We start from the raw sequence: 20,321 nt of genomic DNA on the forward strand, positions 1-20,321 counted from the left end.
AAACCTTGTGCTAGCTTCCAATCAAAAAGTGACAGCATGGCTCCCAGAGATCAACGGTCACTAAGCGTTTGCTTTTCCAAAAGCAAGCGTCACGACAAAACTGAGACTAAGGCCGGTACAGATGGAGCGTTTAGTGTAAAGCTGGCAAACGCATTCTCAGCCCTTGATGGCGCATCAGACACTGGATGAAGCCATCTGTCTCAGCTCAGGGCTTTCACTTCTTTGTATAAATATGCTAGCTTTGTAAGAGAACAGCCCCCATACTGAAATGAATAAAGATTGCAACTTTATCTTCTTCGTTTTGTGTGTGATATTGAGGTTTCTTATAGTATCATCGAACATGGATCTCATAGGGCGGCTCAGAATGATGCAGTCAGACGTGCATTCTCATATGATGGTAGAATTGTCGGCCGTAAAATCGTCTACGTAATATTTCTCATCGTTATAATAGCATAATTAATCAGACGTTAAAAAAAAAATACTAATAAAAGCATTTTCAGTTTTTGTTTTTAATTATATTTTTAGAAATCTTAATAAGGTAAGAAAAACAAATTGGTCTATTCAGAAGTTCTTAAATGAAATGAATATTCTACCTGTAATTAACAAAAAAAAAAATCTCCTCTTTAATTTGTCTATATCGGATCCTAACTTGTAACGGATGATTATATCACAGCTGAAATTGGCTAGAGAGAGTTGATTTGATCGTCCATTGTAATAAACTCTTTACAATTGTTATTTGTGTGATATATGATAAGGTTTTATTCTCGTAAGGTTTCAGATATTTATATGAACCTTATATCCGCACGTACACTAGTCGATAATGCATTTTATAGTTGATCATATGGTGTGGACCGTTTAGTTCAAACTTTTTCAAACTCTTCGCATTTTAAGAAGTCTTTTCTGTAAACCCTCTAAAAGCAATACAATTGTCGTATTATGGTAATATATATATATATGTCTTCAAAATGTCACAGAGCTAACCATGTTTTGTTGCAGCATCGGCAAGTAAAAGATTCACGCGCTAATATTGGACGAATCACTCAAGATGAGCTAGCCGGAAGTTCCAGTGACGAGGGTGCATCTACCACCGCCCACAAACTTGTTTTGCTTTCTATACTCTCTCTTACTTATCATAATCCCACGAATGAAAGTATATTTAGAAATGCCTATGTTCACTGTTATTTGTTTTTGTTCCACTGAGTTTGGATCTTACCTGAAATGTAAGGTAGTCCATCCTGATTGATTCGGCTTTATGGTTTTTCTTTTTTTGCAATTTTTGGTTTATTATTCGATTCGGTTCGCGTTTTAATTATTTAGGATTCAATCTCTCCGGTATAGAGAAGTGGATCCATTTAGCTATATTAAGGTAATATATTCCAAGATTATTATTTCAGTTCAAAATTAGATTGGTTTTGCTTGTCTAGCTTGGGTATGAAACAGTCAATGCCAAAACATATATGGCATTTGAATAGGCAGCAAGATCAGAGGTATGTGAATTAGCTAAGCTAGAGATAGTAACGCTCTCGGAGATGAAACATGAAGAAGTAGAGGTTATAGTTGAGTTCATCTAGTGTGACCTTCAAAACTATCGGCAAAAGGGAAACCAAGACGTTTGGCTAATCTTTATGGCAGCTCATAAACATAAGACCCTCCATTTATGGGATCTAACGAAGAACCGAGCTTATATGCTCTATAGATTTGATAAGCTCTCGAACAAGAGAGACCTCAAGTGTAAGGATCTCTTTAATACGGTTCAATATTCTTCTACAATTTAAAGATGAAAAGTTTCAAGCAACCGAAAAACAAGGCAAGTACGTCTCAAGAGTTGCCCATAAAACATAAAGCTCTCTGCAGCCAAAAAGCAGTTTAAGTGGGAGTTTGGTCTCTCGGTAGGAATGGAATCACAAAGAAGGTCTCTGACAGAGGATGAAGAGTTGACAGCTGATGAAAGCCATTACCAGAGAAGTCATCAGCTCAAACCCAACAACTTTGGGGAAATGCCATCCCATGACTCTCCTTAGATAGCTAGTGATTGAAGGCATTGTAGCGATGATCACTGCACAAGTGTAAATGATGGGGATCAGAGTCTTTGGCTTGTTCTTGCGTAGCCACATCAACGAACCTAACGCAGCTAAGGATATCGTGAACACCTGAAATTTTTGACGGATAGTAAGAAACAATTGCATGTTACATAAAACATATTTCTAAAAGTAAAGATTGGTGGACATACCAGATTTGCATTGGCTTCAAGCCCTTGTAAAACATAGTCCCAAGTGAACTCAAGTCCTCGAGCACCAACCCAAAGAGGAGCCAACCTATGCAAAACAGAATCCGCAAACGCCCATCCTGAACCAAAAGAAAGCATTTGATAATATTCTCAGGACGTCAAAGCCATAGCTAATAATATTATTTTTTTTCTCAAGCAGCAATCCACTTACCAAGGCCCACAGCTTGAAACTTATGGTTTTGAGAAATGTTCCTGTGTGTGAGCTGAGCCAGAGCAAAGTAGAGACCAGCAACGTCAATGAAGCCAATCATTGCTTTCAGGGCTTCCTGAGATTGGAATCCATACTTAGTCATCTAAATTGTTAACATAACAAAACGAGCTAAGCAATAACAGTATCTGATAGAACAAAACGAGCTAAGCAACAATGTGCATATATATATATATATATACGGTTGAACAAAACAAATCACCAAAGAAGCTGTCATGATGTAAGAGTGGAACTTGTTGGATTCAAGAAGAAAAGTACCTGGTAAGGATCAAATACTTCGGTTTCAGAGACTTGCAGAAAAGTTGCCAAGCAGACAAGCTGCCATGAAAACGAAGGTTGATGATGGATACAGCCACGAGATTCAGATACCAAATCAAGATGTTAATGTTGACCAACCTTAACCAGTGCAGTAGCGAGGTAAACAACAGCAGCCTTCACGGAGGTTCCAAGAGTGTCATATTCAGATCTGCAGATTTAACAACTATAAATTGTAATTTCTCAAACGCAGAAGTCGCCGGAGATTATAGATCGCGAGGAAAGCGTGATTTATTCAGAATTCTTAAGAATCATGACTAAACTAAAAAAGCAATTACACTTTGAAATCACAGATCGAGAAAAAGGAAGAGGGTTTTACATACAATGGAGTGGCGGAGTAGTAGACGGCGTGTGGACCGAATGTGAGAATCGCACAGTTGAAGAAGTGGAATAGCGTCATTCTCCACCAAAGCGCAAGCTGCAAGTCCGGCGACGACGACCACGCGAAGGCTACGAGATTGAAGAAGAAGAAGCTTTGGTTTACTTCCCAAATCTGAAACTCGATTAGAATCTTAATGGGTTATTGACTTGTGGGCCGTATAACCAATAAGGCCCAATAATATCTATCCATTAGTTTACAATTTGCTTAATAACCTTTATTTACAATTTCTTTTCTTTTTTCTTTGGGTCAAAAGTTTCATTTATAATTTTTTTTTTTAAATATACTTTTGACACTACTAAGTTTTGATCAGATATGTTTCATTTTTTAAATAATATTTGCAAAACCAATCCGGGGAAAAAAATGTGACTATCATCATTAATTTTATTTTAATTGTATTTTTTACATCCAACCTTTTAGTTCATTTTAAAAGAAATAAAAAATAATTCTAAACTCCACCACCAACAATTTCTCTAACTCAAATTCATTTGTTTATTTTTCAAACTAAAATTGAAACTGCATAATAAAAATCTAGCCTATATAAAACCCACATCGCCACTCTCCCAACTAGGTCTCCTCCACTTTCGCTTCTCTCTCTCTCTCTCTCCTTTTCCTCATTATCTCTTTTACCCATGCCGTCCGAATCAAACCTAACCCGATCCGCCCGAGTTCAGGGCTCAACGGCTGCTTACCCACCTCCGAATTTGGCGGAGCCACTGCCTTGTCCTCGTTGCAACTCCATCATCACCAAGTTCTGTTACTACAACAACTACAACCTCTTACAGCCTCGCTACTTCTGCAAGTCGTGTCGCCGTTACTGGACTCAAGGTGGTACACTCCGCGACGTCCCCGTCGGCGGTGGAACTCGCCGGAGCTCTTCCAAACGCAACCGCTCTTTCTCCTCCAACGCCACTACTGCCTCCTGCTCTTCTTCCATCATTACAACGGCCAACGGTTCAGAACCAATGAACCAAGGAACCGTCACAAACGAAGCAAAGAGTAGTCATGAAATCTCAGGTTACGGGAGCTTTGCGTCTCTGTTAAGTGGGCAGAGCGACGGAGCCGCGTTTCTGGCGTTGGGAAACGGAAGTGCAAGCGGTGGGTTAGATTACGGGTTTGGGTACGGGTACGGGTTGGAGGAGATGAGTATTGGGTATCTTGGAGGAGGCTCTGGAGGAGAGATACCGGTGGTGGGTGGTGGTGACACGTGGCAGATTGGGGAGATTGAAGGTAAAAGTGGGGACAGTTTATGGCCTGGTCTCGAGATCTCCATGCAAAGCAACGGTGCTAAGTGAAAAAACCGTTTATGTCTTCTTTCTCTGTTTCTGTCTTTTGTTTGTTTCCTTTTGGAAATTTCTGTTTGTGTTTTTTTTTTTATTCTTTCCTACTGGGATAGAGAGAGACCAAAGAAGCAAAATTAAACAGGAAAGAAAAAAAAAATAGGAGGAAGGTTTAATGTCTTTTTTCTTTATTTGAGGTCTAACAATGGCAGTTTGTAAATCCTCTGTTTCTGTGATGAACATATTGGAATGCATTTCAAGTAGTAAATGGACAATTAAAGATATTGCTTTCATATTATTATTTGTCTGTAATTCCTAGAGCATGATTAACATATTAGTCGGAGTTCTTAACTTATAATTTGACAAAAAAAAATTTGTTCAAATTTTTCGAACTAAGAGACGACTCTTATATCTCTTATTTAAGAGAATAAGTATCTTAGCTGAAACTAATAACTCATGGTCTTAAGAATTAAAAACAAATTGGCTCCAATGTTTTGAAACCGTGCGAGTTAGCATTAGAGGGCATATAGGTCATTAGCTCCAAAGAGGAAAAAAGTACAGAAGTACTGTTGCAGAAGTAAGAGATACTCTGTTGGTACATCTTTGAAATGAGAAATTTGCGTTGAACTTAGTTTTGTTTTATTATAGGTAAACATCAACAACGCTATTGGCAGTGAAAAAGATTTGGGATGTCAAAATCATGCGAGTCTAGAGTTATCAAGTATACGAGATAATGAATAAAAAATGCTAACGTTAATTTGATCGATGTAAGTACATGTTTCACATTCAAAACAATATGTTAGTTAATGAAGCAAACCAGTTGAAATTTTGAAACTCTTTAAATATTTTGAGTTTGTCATTCTCATAGATTATGGTGTACTTATCATTGCTTCAACGTTAGTGTTATCATAAAACAACTCAACTAACTTAGGTGTGCTTAAACGTGAAAAGATTAGAGAATGAATTGAAAGTGTATGGATCATAGGTACTGTCGCCTATCCTATTGTGGTCAAAAGCCGGAAAACAAGTTGTGCTGAACGTAAATGGTAACAGCATTATGACCCAAGGACAGAGACAATGATGCTCAGGTTCGTTACCAACTAACATAACCTTTGCCCACATGAATAATTCAAATTAGTTCGGTCACAGCGATCCATTTAATTGTATTATCATATACTATGGTAACTTGATTCGAGTTATCAACTTTTCTTTATCTTGTTTTTTTTTTTTTTTTTTTGAAAGAGTGAATGCCATGAACAAAAAAGAACGCCATGAACAATTCAACACACATTTCAGTAACATATAGGTTGGTGCTAAAGCTTAAATCAACTGATATATACTATTATTCTCGTTTATTTGTTACTCATTCAACAAAACTAACCTTGCGTTATAAAGATTTATATAATTACATGAGCATAACAATATACCAAAACTGTCAACAAATGCATAATGTGGGTTTGATGTGTAACGTCTAGCCTTGCTTGTAGTCTCACCTCTCCCGGACCGTTATTGGTGTTCACGTTTTTCTCTATATAGTAACAGTTGGCTTATGATCTAAAAATGTTAGGAAAGCTTCTTATTTTATACTATATGTTTTACTGTAATTCTTATTTAGAATCACTTTTTGATTAGGCCATTCATATTAAAACTGGTGTAGACTAAACCTGCCGAACCGCAAAATTACTGCTAGAAGTAATATATATATATATATATAGGTGACATAAATATTCAAAAAATAAAAAGATATCATTTTCTTTTCATTAATATGTATCAAAATTCAAAAGTATTGATGTTTTCATCAGAAAAATGGATATTTTCATCAGATTCCCGGCTCATTAAGAAGGACAATAAGTGTGACGGTCCGGGGTTCAATCTGTATTCTAATAACTTAAAGAAATCTAATTTTCATACATATATGTACCAAAAATAAATTAAAGAGGTTCTAATTTTTTTTGTATTTATTTTTGTTTTCGTTACAAAATTTAAAAATATTATAAGCTTTTAACGATGTTTTTTTTTGTTGATTAGGCTATTTCTGCTTAATCAATTTTAAAATCGTTAAATAAGTAAAAGTTCCAATTATATGTGTATGTATTTGTGGGTTAAGTTATGGTTCTATTAATAAATTTCTTGTGGAATGAATGGAAACACCTAAAATCGTTACACGATCTTACTCTCTTAACCTCTAAACATCACATACTCATACATTCATGTCAACTATCTTTCCAGTTTATCATTATTCTCTATCCTTTAATTATCACATTTTCTCCTCTAATTTCTTCTCTTACCTTTAACTTTAAGAATCTATAACCCAGAATTAATTGTGTTTGAAAACATATATTAAGCATCTGGTGGCATGCTATCATAGGATCATTAGAAATACTAAAATGTAAGCATGTTAAGTATTCTATAGTTTCCGATGAACTTAATCTAAATAGATATATTTAATAAACTTAAAAAGTGGGCGTCATTGACCTTAAGTGTCAAATTAAATTAGCATCATCATTAGATTTGAATCATTTGCAAAGACATAAAGAGACTTAAATCCTCGAAAGAATGTCTATCTTGATCCAAGGGTTGTCTATATATAATTATCAACCTGCAGATTCAACCACCCAACATTTGTTTAAGTATATCCATAATTACACAACTATGATGACGTTTCCTAAATTTGTGGTTTCTCACATTATTGCCTCGCAGCATGTGTGTTGTGAGCCTCCCAGCTTATCCCTACATCAATCATTATTATGCTCCTCTACTTTTACTCCCAACTAAAATCAAAACACGAAAAATTAATCTTCCAGATTTTATAGAGTATAATTTTTAATTACTATAAATTAAAATTATTAAAATATAAAAAAAACAATTATTTTTTATTACTATGTATAACTCTCAGAAATTTTATATATTGCTAAACATATAGAGAACAGATATCTTCAAAAACTAATATGTAAAACTATATAATTTTTTAAAAATGTTGTAGCTCTTATATAAAATGAAACCTCATTCAAATGTTTCATAACAATAGGTTCATGTCTTTTTCTGTAAATAGCATCAACAACGTTTCTAATTAATTCTACATTTATACTAAATAAATATCAGACTCAGTTAAATGCCTAGTTCATATGTTATCTTAGAAATTCAAAATGTTGGTGTATATTTCATAAAACACCAAAGGTTCTGACCATTATGGAAACAAGAGGAACGAATAGAAAAGGAACGTAAAGAAATTAAATTGCAAGAATGAAAAGGAATGGTTGTTCCTTCTCAAATTTAACAAGGAATACTTTTGTTCTTTATTTTTCTACAAAAAAAGAATGGTAGGGAACGAGAAGAAAAATTTATTTCTTGCGAATGGTGATATTTTTTAGGAACGTTAGAGAATGCATTATTCCTCGCCGTTCTCTGGTCACCATTCATACCTTAAGTAAACGGTGATATCGGATGAGATTTAATTTTCACTGATAAATATGGATATATGTGTAAACTCTTAAAACGAATGATGAGTTCTCCAAATGAAGTATATGGTAAAGAAATATGATTACAAGTATTTGTGTAACAAGGTGGAGAATAGAAAAATCTTAACTAAGGATTGTTATCAAAGACACTAAAAAACTTACTGAATATACCACACATTCACTTGCTTCAATTCAAAACAAAGGCACTCGTAGACAAAACACAGACAAATACAAAAAAGAACTTTAAAAAACTTCATAACAAGAAGAAACCACTGACTTTGAACATCAACTTAACTTTTGGACTGAAGAACTTAAGCTTAACCATACTCCATATGTCACCTATGGATAGGGCCAAGCTGAATGCAACTCCCAAACAACCCAGTCCCCAATGGAAATACCCACTGAAACTGTAGTTGGCGGGTTTCTTGATCAGGACCCACGTGAAGAAAGGATACGCAAACGTGACCGAAAGTGTAAGTCCACCGAGCAAACCGGCGAGGCTAGACAGGGAAGGGAGAGCAATGCCAATGTAAAAACGAGACACAACTGAAAAAAGACTCTGAAACCTGATCTGACCCAGATTGAACAAGGCTTGTTGGTTCGGCTTGTTAGCTAGCCGCAAAGCTGTCAAAGATAGGCATGGAGTATATCTGAAAGCTGCTCAAGCAGCTGAAGACTACTAGGAGAAAATGCCGTCGCTAATAAAAATGTCGTGAATGTGGAATGTCTATAGAGCAGCCAGCATGCCTCCTGAAGGCATCTGTAAGACCAAAAAAACTATACATCAAGAGTCTATATTACATAGACCAAAATAAAAACTAACCAAAACTGAATATTAGAGTAAATGGAACTTACAAAGTTCCTATAAGCTCAAATGCCTCCGATGAAGATGTGAAAGATACAAAGAGCAATGAAGAAGTAAGAAACTTTAGCTCCTCTCCACATGGGTACATGAGCTGGATGTTTAAACATTGATGGCATTGTCGACCGCAAAAGATTAAACACTCAAAACACAAGTTCAATACTGCATATATATATAAACAAAAATAAGTTATATAAACTCTTCACCTGAATTTCAAGAACTAAGTTGTGACCTCTGAAGGCAAAAGCTATAATGTCAAGAGCACTCAATACAGAAAAGATGGAACCAGAAACCGAAGGCATAGAGAGAGGCTCGTAAGAAATAGTATCTGGTCTTTGTTGGCTCACAGAGAGAACCCAAACCATTGTGGAGTAAGTTATTGCAGTGACTGCTCCTATCAAATCAACATGTTACAATTCAGTGAGGTTGAGTTCTTACCTCTCTTTGAAGAGACTCATCAAGATCCTTTTTGTCATGGGAGTAATGTCTTTTGCATACAGTTGAGCAAGATGGTCTCTTATCCTGAGAAACCATTCCATTTTAAGGTCAATAAACAAGCAAAAAAAAAGAAGAGCTGTCACATTCTCGGTTCCTCAAGCTTCTTAGCCTCACGGTTGCCTTCATACTCAGCAGTAAGCTCGTGTAGCTCTTGAACCTGTACAGTACAATCATTTAAACCAACCTGTTAATGAATTTAAACATAACTAAACAAAAGGTTCCATCTTCACAACATGTTTTTTTCTAAAGGATAACTATATTCCCACCGTCAAAATTGTTTAGTTTTTGGAGCAAAAACTCATCAACGCAAGATAAAGCAAAACAAAGAGTATATTTACCTTGGTTATCCATCAGACAAAAGAAGGTGACTTGTGAACTTAAACTATGGGAAAAAGCTTTAGAGGAAGATGCGAAGAAAACGAATGAGAAGATGATAATAGAGAGCCGTGAGAGAGAGAAATAAAAGAAAAAAAAATGAAATTATTAATATAAATCTATGTGTAAAAAGCTGGCAAAAAATTAATCTAGTAATACATCAAAAAAAAGTAAAATCCTAGAGGATAGGGTGTATATGAATAAATGATAAGAAAAGGTCATGGAGAAACTCAGCCTGAACAAATTAGGATTTGAAGTCCTAACCTAATAAAGATGGAGCAACAACGGACGTCATCACTCATCAGGTTCTTCAATTCCTAGCGATCTAATCTCAGACATACTCTTACAGTTGCCTGTCAAATCTGTTGGGAGGTTTCGTTGCGTGTCGAAACTTTGGTTATCAATCACCACCGATCCATGTTTCATCAAGTTGTTTGGACACGTCTAAGTCTTCTACTATGTTCAATCAAAGGTTGGAATTTGTTTGTTACCTCGACTCTACAACATTCTCATCAAAGTTCGATCAGGTCTTACTCTTCTTCTCTGCCTATTCATCGTTATCCTATGAAACTTCCCGGAGAATATAGCTACTTCTCATGTATGCACTCTGTGCATGGGTTGATATGCATGGAAGATGTAGAATCCAGGAAGCCTTTTGTTTGGAACCCTAGCATGAAGAAATTATTATAGTTACCCAAACCCAATATGAGCTCAAGAAATATAAACGTGTTTTAGGATATAATTCAGTCGAAAGTAAACACAAAGTAGTGTGTCTGCCTTATAAAAAAACTTGCTATGTCTGCAGAGTTTTTACTTTGGGATCATGGCAAGAATCATGGAGGACGGTTAGGACAAACCTTAAGCATAGATGTCATGACTATGCTTGTGGTCAATGCATCAAGGGGGAAACATATTATCTAGCCTATAGTAAGCCAGGATATGATATGGTTGTAATGAGCTTTGATGTCAGATCTGAAATATTCTATATGATAGAACTACCTTTGGGTATTGATTATATTGATTACGCTGTGCTGATATCTTATGATGGGAGATTAGCATGTATTGATGGAGATAATGATACAAGATTGTGGATTTTGGAGGATGCATCTAAGCACAAGTGGTTGTTTCAAGACTTCCAGAAAATAACTGGAATCTGGTTGTATCTTATGAATATGAGTGCAACCATTTCGAACTAAAAGGTTGCACATATGCCGGTGAGTTTATTTATGTACCTTCCAGGTTTCGTAAGTCGTCTTACATTGTATTCTACGATCCGGTGAGAAACAGTTTTAGAAGACTCAAATTTGAAGGAATCGTGGACAGAGAATTTGGGAACACTATGCATGCTTTCCCGAATCACATTGAAAGTCCTATGTCTTTTTAACAATTTATTGTTGCTCTTTTTTTCTTGGTTTTCTTTGTAAGACTTTTTATGAAGCATGAATTGGGCATGCTAGGAACATTACAAACTGCCTCTCAGATAAAATAGAATCAAATATCGTACTTTTTTCGATTCTCAAATGTTGTGTAGATCACATTCTAACTGATAGATGATATGTTTGCATATAGAAAGAAACAGCTTAAATATCAAATTACAAATTATTTTATTTTTATTCTGAGGGGAGAGTTTCTAGGAAGAGCCAGAGAACATGGTATTGAACACAAACATAGAACAAATACTTTTTGTCACATCGTTGTTTGTCGCAAGAACACATGGAATCAAAGGAAAGATATGTCTTCATCTAATAATGTTCATAGTGACTCAAAGTGAATGGATGATGAATCTTGATGCTGCTAAGGTATAAGTTATTGCATGAAAGGGAAGAAGAAACAGAAGTATTATATACCCATAAAGTCTAGAGGGAAGGTAGATATGAACCACAACATCAAATAAGAGATGACATCTTTTTTATTCTTTAGATTTGAAAAAGACTACAAAAATCTGGCATAAGATTACATATTCAAGGCAACAGTTGGATATCTAAAAGAAGTCCAATTTATCTGATATTCTGTGAAGATTTTAATGATGCTACTGTTTTGAAATCCAACGGTTGGATTGAGATTTCAACGGTTGGTTTCTGTTTTATTCGAGCTTCTTCCACCTGCTCCGGGTATAGCTCATCTGAATTTTCAGATGTGATCAGCTCTGGTGGAGACGTCAAGCGGGTGATGATACTGAAGGCTTTAAGATGAAAGATTGTTTGAGGTAATACTTATGTGGTTGGGAGCTGAAGGAAGAGCTACATTTGAAAAAGCTCATGGGTAATGGTATTTTTCATTTCTTATTCTCGAGAGATTAATTACAAGTATTTCAGATGTGCTGTAAAAGAAGAATTGTGTTATGCTTAAGTTGGATAATATGAAATTTTGGACTCAGTTATGGTCTCTGCCACAGGGTGCGTTACTGAGTAATGGTGATTTGAGATCTCGATAGATGATGCACTAAGAGAACATAAGTCTGACCATGAGGGTGTTGATTAAACAGAGCAATATAATAAGAAGTACAAGGGAAAATCTATTCAAGAACTTGATCTATCTGATTGCAAGTGCTGCATTCCTAGCCACCGGCTCATGCCTTCCGGTACCAACTGTCAGCAGAGACTGGATCTAGGAGCTGAGGTTTTAAAATGGTCAATAGGTGTCTGTCACTTCAGGAAGTGAAGATTATTCTCTTAAGGTGTAATGATTGACTTTATGGTGGACATGGTTTTGACGAGATAGATTACATAAAGAATCCAGCCACTAAAATTCCTGTAATATTTAACTCATTTGAAGCAGAAACAAACAAGGCAAATGGAAGAAATGTCGTAAAGATATTGATAAGGTCTGAGCAAAGTGTGAGTTGCAGGTTTCTGGATTGAATTATCCATAAAGTTCCAGATATAATCATGGTTTTGTTCGAGATTGGCTAAAAAGATCATTGAAAACGATTGAAGTCTAAATGCAGATTAATCAAACTACAAGCTCTAGACAAGGTTGATGAATGAAACATGGAATTCTATCGCACTCAGCTGAGGTAATGGAAAGGAATGCAAAGAAAGCTTGGAATGTTGGATTACTTGAACGCCAAACTAAGTCTAGAGAAGAAGAAGATGTTAGATCATGTGAATTTTTACACAACGTGATTTTGTCTAAAATTTCTTATGCATATTGCCGTGAGTCTTCTGGAACAGAACTGACCTGACCTGAGCGATAAAGAAAGAGGTTGTGAACACAAATGGATAAAAAACTGCTGAGACAGGGCAACCGGCAAAAATGTGAAATAGATGCCATATATATGACTGACTATCGCAACTAAGAGTCTTGGTTTAGAGATCCTGCAGAGTAACTCGATCGCTTTCAGGGATTAAGATTTCTTGATATCTCTAACTAAGGTCGAGAGCTTCAGCATCTAACAGGGAGAAAGAGAACTCTGAATACATTTAACTCGTCTACACGTGCCAGTAAATATTAGATATGAAAGGTTTCACTAGAAGATTCACAGATTGTGATGAATTTGACAGGGGAAAAATCATACATGTTCTATACTAAAAATCATACATGTTCAAAACTTTTTGTAGCAGGGAGCCCAATTTGTGTTTGAGACGGGCCAACACATGTGGCAACAGATGGAACAACTAAGATGTCATGAAAGATGTTGAACTGAAACAACATCTCTGATTCAAGGAATAGAAGTCAGGAGTTGACGAACTTGTTTGAAAACCATTAAATAAGATGAAGTGAGACATGGGCGAAGAGATGATCAAAAGCTTGAGACTCGGATTTTCTTACGACAGCTATTCTCGAAATAGACTGACGCAGTCTCCTGATGTGGTTCTTGAAAAAGTGTCTTATTAGATCAATTCATAATAACACTCTGGGCTCCAATTAGATGATTTTCGAGTTGGTATATCTTGTAACAGCCCATTTGTGATTTTATTGTTATAATCGATATATATATAAAACAATTTGATTCGTCAGAAAACTCTTCAATGGGCTTCACTCGCCTAAACGGTGGTCGTTGACGCTGGCAGTTACGGCGGCTTAAAACAGATCGGACTAGTTATGATGCTCCGCGCCCCTTTCTCCGTCTTACTCTCTCTCTTCATCCGAGCCCTTACTCTATCCTTAGCTCTCGATCCTTCGCACCCGGACGAATCCACAACGCCAATTCTACAGGTACAAACAAAACTCAATCAATCAAACAATCTTCATCTCCTCCAATATTCTTATCTGAATCTTCCCGATTAGGATGTGTTGAAGGAGATATCAACGAAGCAGAAGTGGAATCTGGAGGAAGTTAGGTTTACGAAATTGGAAGTCAAGAAGCTCCGTATAGGTACGGGTCGGAGCTTTGAGATCCGGATCCGGTTAGGGAAGAGCAGATTCGTTTTCATCTTCCCGGACGAAGTAACCGATTGGAGAAGAAGCGGAGGCCGAGGAAGAAACGTGGAGTTGGATGAGATTGTCAAGCAACTTAATTCGTCTAAGGTTCTTGATCCGATCGTGTTGAAAGGTCCACTTGAGCTACGAGTTGACGGCGACGATCACCGTCTCTCGCTTTCCTTGCCGGTACTCTCTCTCTATCGACACATTGCTTGGTTTGGTCGGAGGAACTAGAAACTTGGGTGGACCCTGTATAGTGAATTTATGACGTTCTTGATTCTTGATCTTGAACAGTTGACACTCTTACGATAATTTGCTCCTGTTCTGTTGGATTTTTAACATTAAAACTATGTTTTTGTGTGTTCCAAACCTGAAACCAAGCCAGTGTCACTAGTTTTGTCAACATGTTGAATATGACAAATCCTCAGAACCTTCTACTTTGTTTTGAATTTTTTTTTTTTTTTTTTTTTAGTTGTGGCAGTAACATTGTAACTGATGAGTGGAGGTTATGATTTGGTTTGCAGATGAACATCTCGCACATTGGTTTAAAACGAGTCCTTGTCAGTGAGGGAATCTCAGTAGAGATACGGGAAGCTCAGGCAGTCTCTCTTTTCCACTCTTCCAGTCGAAGATTCGCTGCTACTGTAGATATTAAAGAAGGAGGCTGTTCATGGTCATCTCTAGGCCCCGTGTGTGTGCCATTACCTCCCATACAAATAATAGGATCAGCTTCATTGGTTGCTTTTAGGACTCCAGAAGCAGATTCACAAATCAAGACTTCTTACTTATCCGATGAGACAATTCAGTTACTTCCAGAAAAGTGTTATGATAAAGCTCACACGTATAAGCAGCATTATCTCCCAACTGATCTTCTTGGCCTGAAGATTGAGAAGTTGGAAAAAGCTCTGAGCTCTTTAAGGACCAATGGAACTGCGCAAACGGCAAGCTCCGTGACAGCAAAACTAAAAGCTTCAGGCATGGTGCGGTTTCAGTTAGAGATCGGGAGAAGTATTGGGAGCAACGAGAGTGAATCAAGTAAAAGAGCAGAGTGGAGAACTAAACCGAAGATCGAACGTGTTTGGTTTGAAATAAAGGCGAAAGTTGAAGGGGAGAAGTTGAAAGCAGTGGGGATGAGAAAAGTGGTGCCCTTCATTGAAGTGGATACAGAGGCATGGAGCAGTATGATGTCTAACATGTCATTCACTGAGTTCCCATCAATACTTGGTCCTCAAGAAGCTTTAACACTCGACGTCAAATGGTAGTAGGCGCACAACAACACTTTGTAAGTAAAATATCAAACAAAGGTCTTCGATACTTTTGTTTTTGTCTTTGTTTGATGATATCTTCCAAACAAAAAGAGTTAAAATCATTTTTCATGCACTGTATTTACTGTCCCTTGTATGTATAGACTTCTTGTTAGCTATAAAATAATATTTATCACGTAAACTGGAGAGTTGTTAGATGTAACAGCTTGTGTAGTTTTACATATATTTTTGGGTCCCTATTTTTTTTCCTCCCTATCTCAACGTTGTATCCGAAGCATTAATTGAAAACCCAAATCTGAAATCCAACTTTTTATTTTAGAATCGACCGGTTCATCGATTTTCTACTTTTAAAAAACCATTTCAAATTAACTAGGTGTTTTCTTGCACCATGTGAAAGTAGGAAATTTTTTAAAATCTAACTTATATTTAAAAATAAACTTTATTAAATATTATAGATTTTACTATTTTCTTACTAATATTTAATATAGATTTGATATATATTAAATCAATTTGTATAAAACTAATAAAATGATATAACATTGTATAATTATCAAAAATTTAGCCTAAACAATATTTATGAAATTTGTAGGTATATAAAAAACTAATGATCTTACGATTAGATATTTAAATTTTTTAAAAATTGAAATTTTTTTTGAAAGCTTTAGTAATACAAATTGTATAATTATACAAAAATAATAATATTTCAAAATTTAAAATGTTATATATAAATATATTTATTTTATAGATGATGTATGAGTTATTACCATATTTAAAAAAAGTTTACCAAAAAGAAATATCAATATTAAATGTAATATATATATCAATTATTACCATATTTTAATAAGTTTGCCAAAAATATAAATCAACATTAAATGAAATTATCCATGTTATATTTTTCTGGAAACCATGTTATCAATTTCACTAGTCATGTCATATTTGTTTTGTGAAATTGATTGTAGAGAAGATACGTGGCAAGATTAGTTCGCAGATATAGTCTAGGAAATATTTATAGCTGGGTCTTTTTATCTAATCACAGACTTGGCCAGTTCTGATTAAACTCATCGAAAAGGAAAAACAATAGTTTAATCATTGCTTGAACCGAGAGGTAAACACAACGATAAGCAACGCACAGATTCACATAAAACTTCTGCATATAAATCATAGTTGTTCTCCACATACACAATACATTTCAAATTCAAAACACTATTGTCAACTATTTACCCATGTGTCACCTTCTTCGCTTGGCCCTTCGACGCGTGCGGTGCGTGTAAATTATACTTTCATATATCCAATATTTCTTTCTTGTACCGACATGCCAACACTTACATTTATTTTATATAAATATTATAACATATGGTCTAGTTAAATTATCAAAAATAAATATCTCAGTCGTCTTCTAAATTCTTTGCTAGTAAATTGATCGACCAGTCACCTCCTCGACCAGCGAAAATGGACGTGCGAGAATCAATCTCACTGCAAAACCATGTCTCCCTGAGCCTCGCCAAGAACGTGATCTCCACCGTCTCTAAAAACTCCAACGTCATCTTCTCCCCGGCATCGATCAACGTCGTCCTCGGCATAATCGCCGCTGGATCCACCGGCGAAACCAAGGACCAGATCCTCTCCTTCCTCAACTTCCCTTCCATTGATCAGCTCAACACGTTCTCCTCCGATATCGTCTCCGCCGTCCTCGCCGACGGCAGCGCTAACGGTGGCCCTAAACTCTCGGCGGCTAATGGCGTCTGGATCGATAAGTCTCTGTCCTTCAAACCTTCCTTCAAGCAGCTCTTGGATGGTTCTTACAAAGCTGCTTCTAATCAAGCAGATTTTCAGACAAAGGTGTGTTTTTTATTTTTCTCGTTTCTTGAAAAAAAAATCAAGATTTTCTTTCTTGACTTGGGATTCTTGTGCTTAATCTAACTGTTGAGGCTTGTGAGGTGTAAGAAATATATAAAGACCAAACCTTTGATGTGTTGTGTTCTTAGTTTAACCCTGAGGATTTGTATATGCTCATTGATTCTTGAGGGAGTCTTGTGCATCTTTGGTTTGCTTGTGATTGATTTTATGTTTGATGAATTTGTCTGAAGGCTGTGGAAGTGATTGCTGAAGTGAATTCATGGGCTGAAAAGGAGACAAATGGTCTCATCACTGAGGTTCTACCGGAAGGATCAGCAGACAGTATGACCAAACTGATATTTGCAAATGCTTTGTACTTCAAGGGAACATGGAACGAGAAATTCGACGAATCGCTGACGGAAGACGGAGACTTTCACCTTCTTGACGGTAGTTCCAAAGTGACTGCTCCGTTTATGACCAGCAAGAAGAAACAGTACGTGAGTGCTTACGATGGTTTCAAAGTGTTGGGACTTCCTTACTTGCAAGGAGAGGATAAGAGACAGTTCTCAATGTACTTGTATCTTCCAGATGCAAACAACGGTTTGTCTGATCTTCTGGATAAGATAGTTTCTACTCCTGGGTTCCTGGATAGCCACATTCCACGCAGACAAGTTAAGGTCGGCGAGTTCAAGATTCCCAAGTTTAAATTCTCTTTCGGGTTCGAAGCTTCGGATGTTTTGAAAGGATTGGGACTGGCTTCACCGTTCTCTGGTGAAGATGGACTCACTGAGATGGTTGAGTCTCCAGAGATGGGGAAGAATCTAAAGGTGTCGAGCATTTTCCATAAAGCGTGTATTGAGGTGAATGAAGAAGGAACAGAAGCTGCAGCTGCATCAGCTGGAGTTATAAAGCTAAGGGGTTTGGCTATGGAGGAAGAGATGATAGATTTTGTGGCGGACCATCCGTTTCTGTTGGTGGTCATGGAGAACATAACAGGAGTGATTCTGTTTATTGGTCAAGTCATTGATCCGTTGCATTAACCTGGCTTTTACTTGAAAGTAATCAAATAAAATGAGTTGTGGTTTGAGGACTTTTTTTCCTGCTTACATCCTTTGTTTAACTTTGATGTGTGCAATAATAATACACCCTTCTTTTTTATATTTTCTATGTATTTCAACTTTTTGTAAAATCAAAAATAAAAAATAAAAAATATCTATTTGCAATTTCTTATGGTCACAGCTAAAAGATAAATATAAAAGGTATTTAAGAATACCTTGATTCATGTCACATATAAATGTGATAGATCAGTCTCAAGTTCGATGCATGCTATTCGAACCGGGGTGGCCATTCACATGCTCGTGAATCATTTCACCACCAAACCGGACGAATAGCTGCAGCCACAGAAGTTCCCGCGTATATATATATCTTGAATTATATAATTTATATTATAAAAAAGTTAGTAATACTTGCGTTTTTGAGTAATCAAATAAAATGAGTTGTGTTACAAATGTGATTAGTAGGCCTGGGACGGATCGGGTATTCGGGCAATTTTAAGGTATCCGGATCCAGATCCTTATCCGACGGATCCATAATTTTACTATCATTATCCGGATCCGGGGTTCTCGGATATCCGGGTGTCGGATATCCTTCTAAAAATTGTAATATCCCGCGGATATCCGGATCCGGATTTGGATCCTTAAAATAAATAAAAAATAATATCAATATATATAAAATATTAACAATAATTTAAAAATAAAAATATATATAATGTTTTTAATTATTTCTGTGTATAATATTACAAAATTTACATAAAATTTATATATACTTTTATAAAAATGAAAATATATTAAATAAAATTAATTTTTATATATAGATATTACTATGTTTGAAATAACTATTAATAAAGCTTACGGATCCGGATATCCGGACTAAAAATTAAAATATCTGGATCCGGATCCGGCTTTGACGGATCCAACATTTTACTATTCAAATCCGGATTCGGCCCCTCCAGATATCCGGATTTTCGGATCGGATCCGGATCGAATATTGGATCGAATCCGGATCTCGGATAAAAGTTCTAGGCCTAGTGATTAGTCATCTTCCAAAAACATTTGCCTTTCTCTTAACTATCTTCATCATCAGCATGCACATCTTCTCCCTTAAAGAAAGACGGGGAACTACATTTCTTTCTACTATTTATAGCAGTGGAACATATATGAAAGAACAACTAAATGGATATGTTATAAAAGTAATGTAAAAGTTTATCTTTATTCATAACATAAAGGTTCTTTATATAGGAGATTACACCGTCATAGATAAATAGAAAGATTACAAATCATAATCTCTTGATTATGAGTCTTCCACAATCTTGTTCATAACACTCCCCCTAGGATGCCATAATCATTTAGAGCTTGTAATGTGCTTTAATGTTGTCTCATTAAAACCTTACCAGGAAAACCCAAACCCCTCTTTGGGCTGGTTAGTATAAAATAAACCAAAATCAAAGGCTTCTTCATCGTCCTTCTTATGGACCAATCAGATCAGTGTCTAAAACATGATCTCACGCCCATGTACCAGATAATGGGTGAGACTGGTCCATATTAAATCTCTTGAGTACCTATATATTATTTGATGCACAAGGATTTCATTGTTAATGTACTCAAGTTGTAATCCCAAACCAAACTTTGTTTTCCAAGATCTTTCATCTCAAACTCTTTCTTGAGATATTCAACTGTTTGGAAAATTGTATCCGGAGGTTCCTAGGATATTCAGATCATATACTTTGATGATTATCAATATTGTTCTCGAGAACTTGCTGTACTTTCAGCTCAATACCCTCTAGTACTTTCATTATCCAGTGGACCATATAAATATGCCGTCACTACATCAACTTTCTACAAGTCTAATTTTCTCTCTTATATAGCCAGACTTATGAGAAATCTAAAAGTAGTTGCATCCACCACATGGGAGTACGTCTCCTCATAATCTATTACTAGTCTTTGTGAGAATCCTTGTGCAACATCAGCTTTATATCTCACGATTTCTATTCCTCACAAGACCCATTTATATCCACTGGTTTTAACATCATATGGCGTCTTAATCATATGACCAGATACATCTTTCTTCCTTAAACTATTTAACCCCACGTTTCCATTCAATCCAATCTGTTCTACGAGTGCGCACTCTTATATTG

General features: G+C 36.1%; 4 protein-coding genes and 2 pseudogenes across 5 annotated transcripts; 4 read left to right on the plus strand and 2 right to left on the minus strand.

Moving 5' to 3' along the window:
* Positions 1 to 1,665: 1,665 nt before the first annotated feature.
* LOC106298296 (transmembrane protein 147) lies at positions 1,666 to 3,308 on the minus strand. Its single transcript, XM_013734399.1, has 6 exons — positions 3,134 to 3,308; positions 2,892 to 2,961; positions 2,754 to 2,813; positions 2,439 to 2,553; positions 2,231 to 2,346; positions 1,666 to 2,150 (listed from the first exon to the last, which is right to left on the minus strand). The coding sequence occupies exons 1-6, from the start codon at positions 3,208 to 3,210 to the stop codon at positions 1,902 to 1,904; spliced, it is 687 nt and encodes a 228-aa protein (XP_013589853.1). The 5' UTR covers positions 3,211 to 3,308; the 3' UTR covers positions 1,666 to 1,901.
* Positions 3,309 to 3,768: 460 nt separating this feature from the next.
* On the plus strand, positions 3,769 to 4,736 carry LOC106298968 (dof zinc finger protein DOF1.6). Its single transcript, XM_013735095.1, has one exon. The coding sequence runs from the start codon at positions 3,822 to 3,824 to the stop codon at positions 4,482 to 4,484; it is 663 nt and encodes a 220-aa protein (XP_013590549.1). The 5' UTR covers positions 3,769 to 3,821; the 3' UTR covers positions 4,485 to 4,736.
* A 3,308-nt stretch (positions 4,737 to 8,044) lies between these two features.
* On the minus strand, positions 8,045 to 9,715 carry LOC106299313 (annotated as a pseudogene).
* Positions 9,069 to 11,046, plus strand: LOC106297196 (annotated as a pseudogene).
* A 2,482-nt stretch (positions 11,047 to 13,528) lies between these two features.
* On the plus strand, positions 13,529 to 15,494 carry LOC106296484. Its single transcript, XM_013732620.1, has 3 exons — positions 13,529 to 13,820; positions 13,893 to 14,213; positions 14,552 to 15,494. The coding sequence occupies exons 1-3, from the start codon at positions 13,707 to 13,709 to the stop codon at positions 15,287 to 15,289; spliced, it is 1,173 nt and encodes a 390-aa protein (XP_013588074.1). The 5' UTR covers positions 13,529 to 13,706; the 3' UTR covers positions 15,290 to 15,494.
* Positions 15,495 to 16,486: 992 nt separating this feature from the next.
* LOC106300825 (serpin-ZX) lies at positions 16,487 to 18,289 on the plus strand. Of its 2 annotated transcripts, XM_013737059.1 has the most exons (3): positions 16,487 to 16,553; positions 16,705 to 17,131; positions 17,380 to 18,289. In XM_013737059.1, the coding sequence occupies exons 1-3, from the start codon at positions 16,516 to 16,518 to the stop codon at positions 18,166 to 18,168; spliced, it is 1,254 nt and encodes a 417-aa protein (XP_013592513.1). In that variant the 5' UTR covers positions 16,487 to 16,515; the 3' UTR covers positions 18,169 to 18,289. The 2 variants fall into 2 exon arrangements, with proteins under 2 accessions (XP_013592513.1, XP_013592514.1); XM_013737060.1 differs by lacking the exon at positions 16,487 to 16,553 and having other exon boundaries at positions 16,639 to 17,131.
* Positions 18,290 to 20,321: the final 2,032 nt, after the last annotated feature.

The sequence above is a fragment of the Brassica oleracea genome, chromosome C6 (genome assembly GCF_000695525.1).
Source record: "Brassica oleracea var. oleracea cultivar TO1000 chromosome C6, BOL, whole genome shotgun sequence".
Lineage (NCBI taxonomy): Eukaryota > Viridiplantae > Streptophyta > Magnoliopsida > Brassicales > Brassicaceae > Brassica > Brassica oleracea.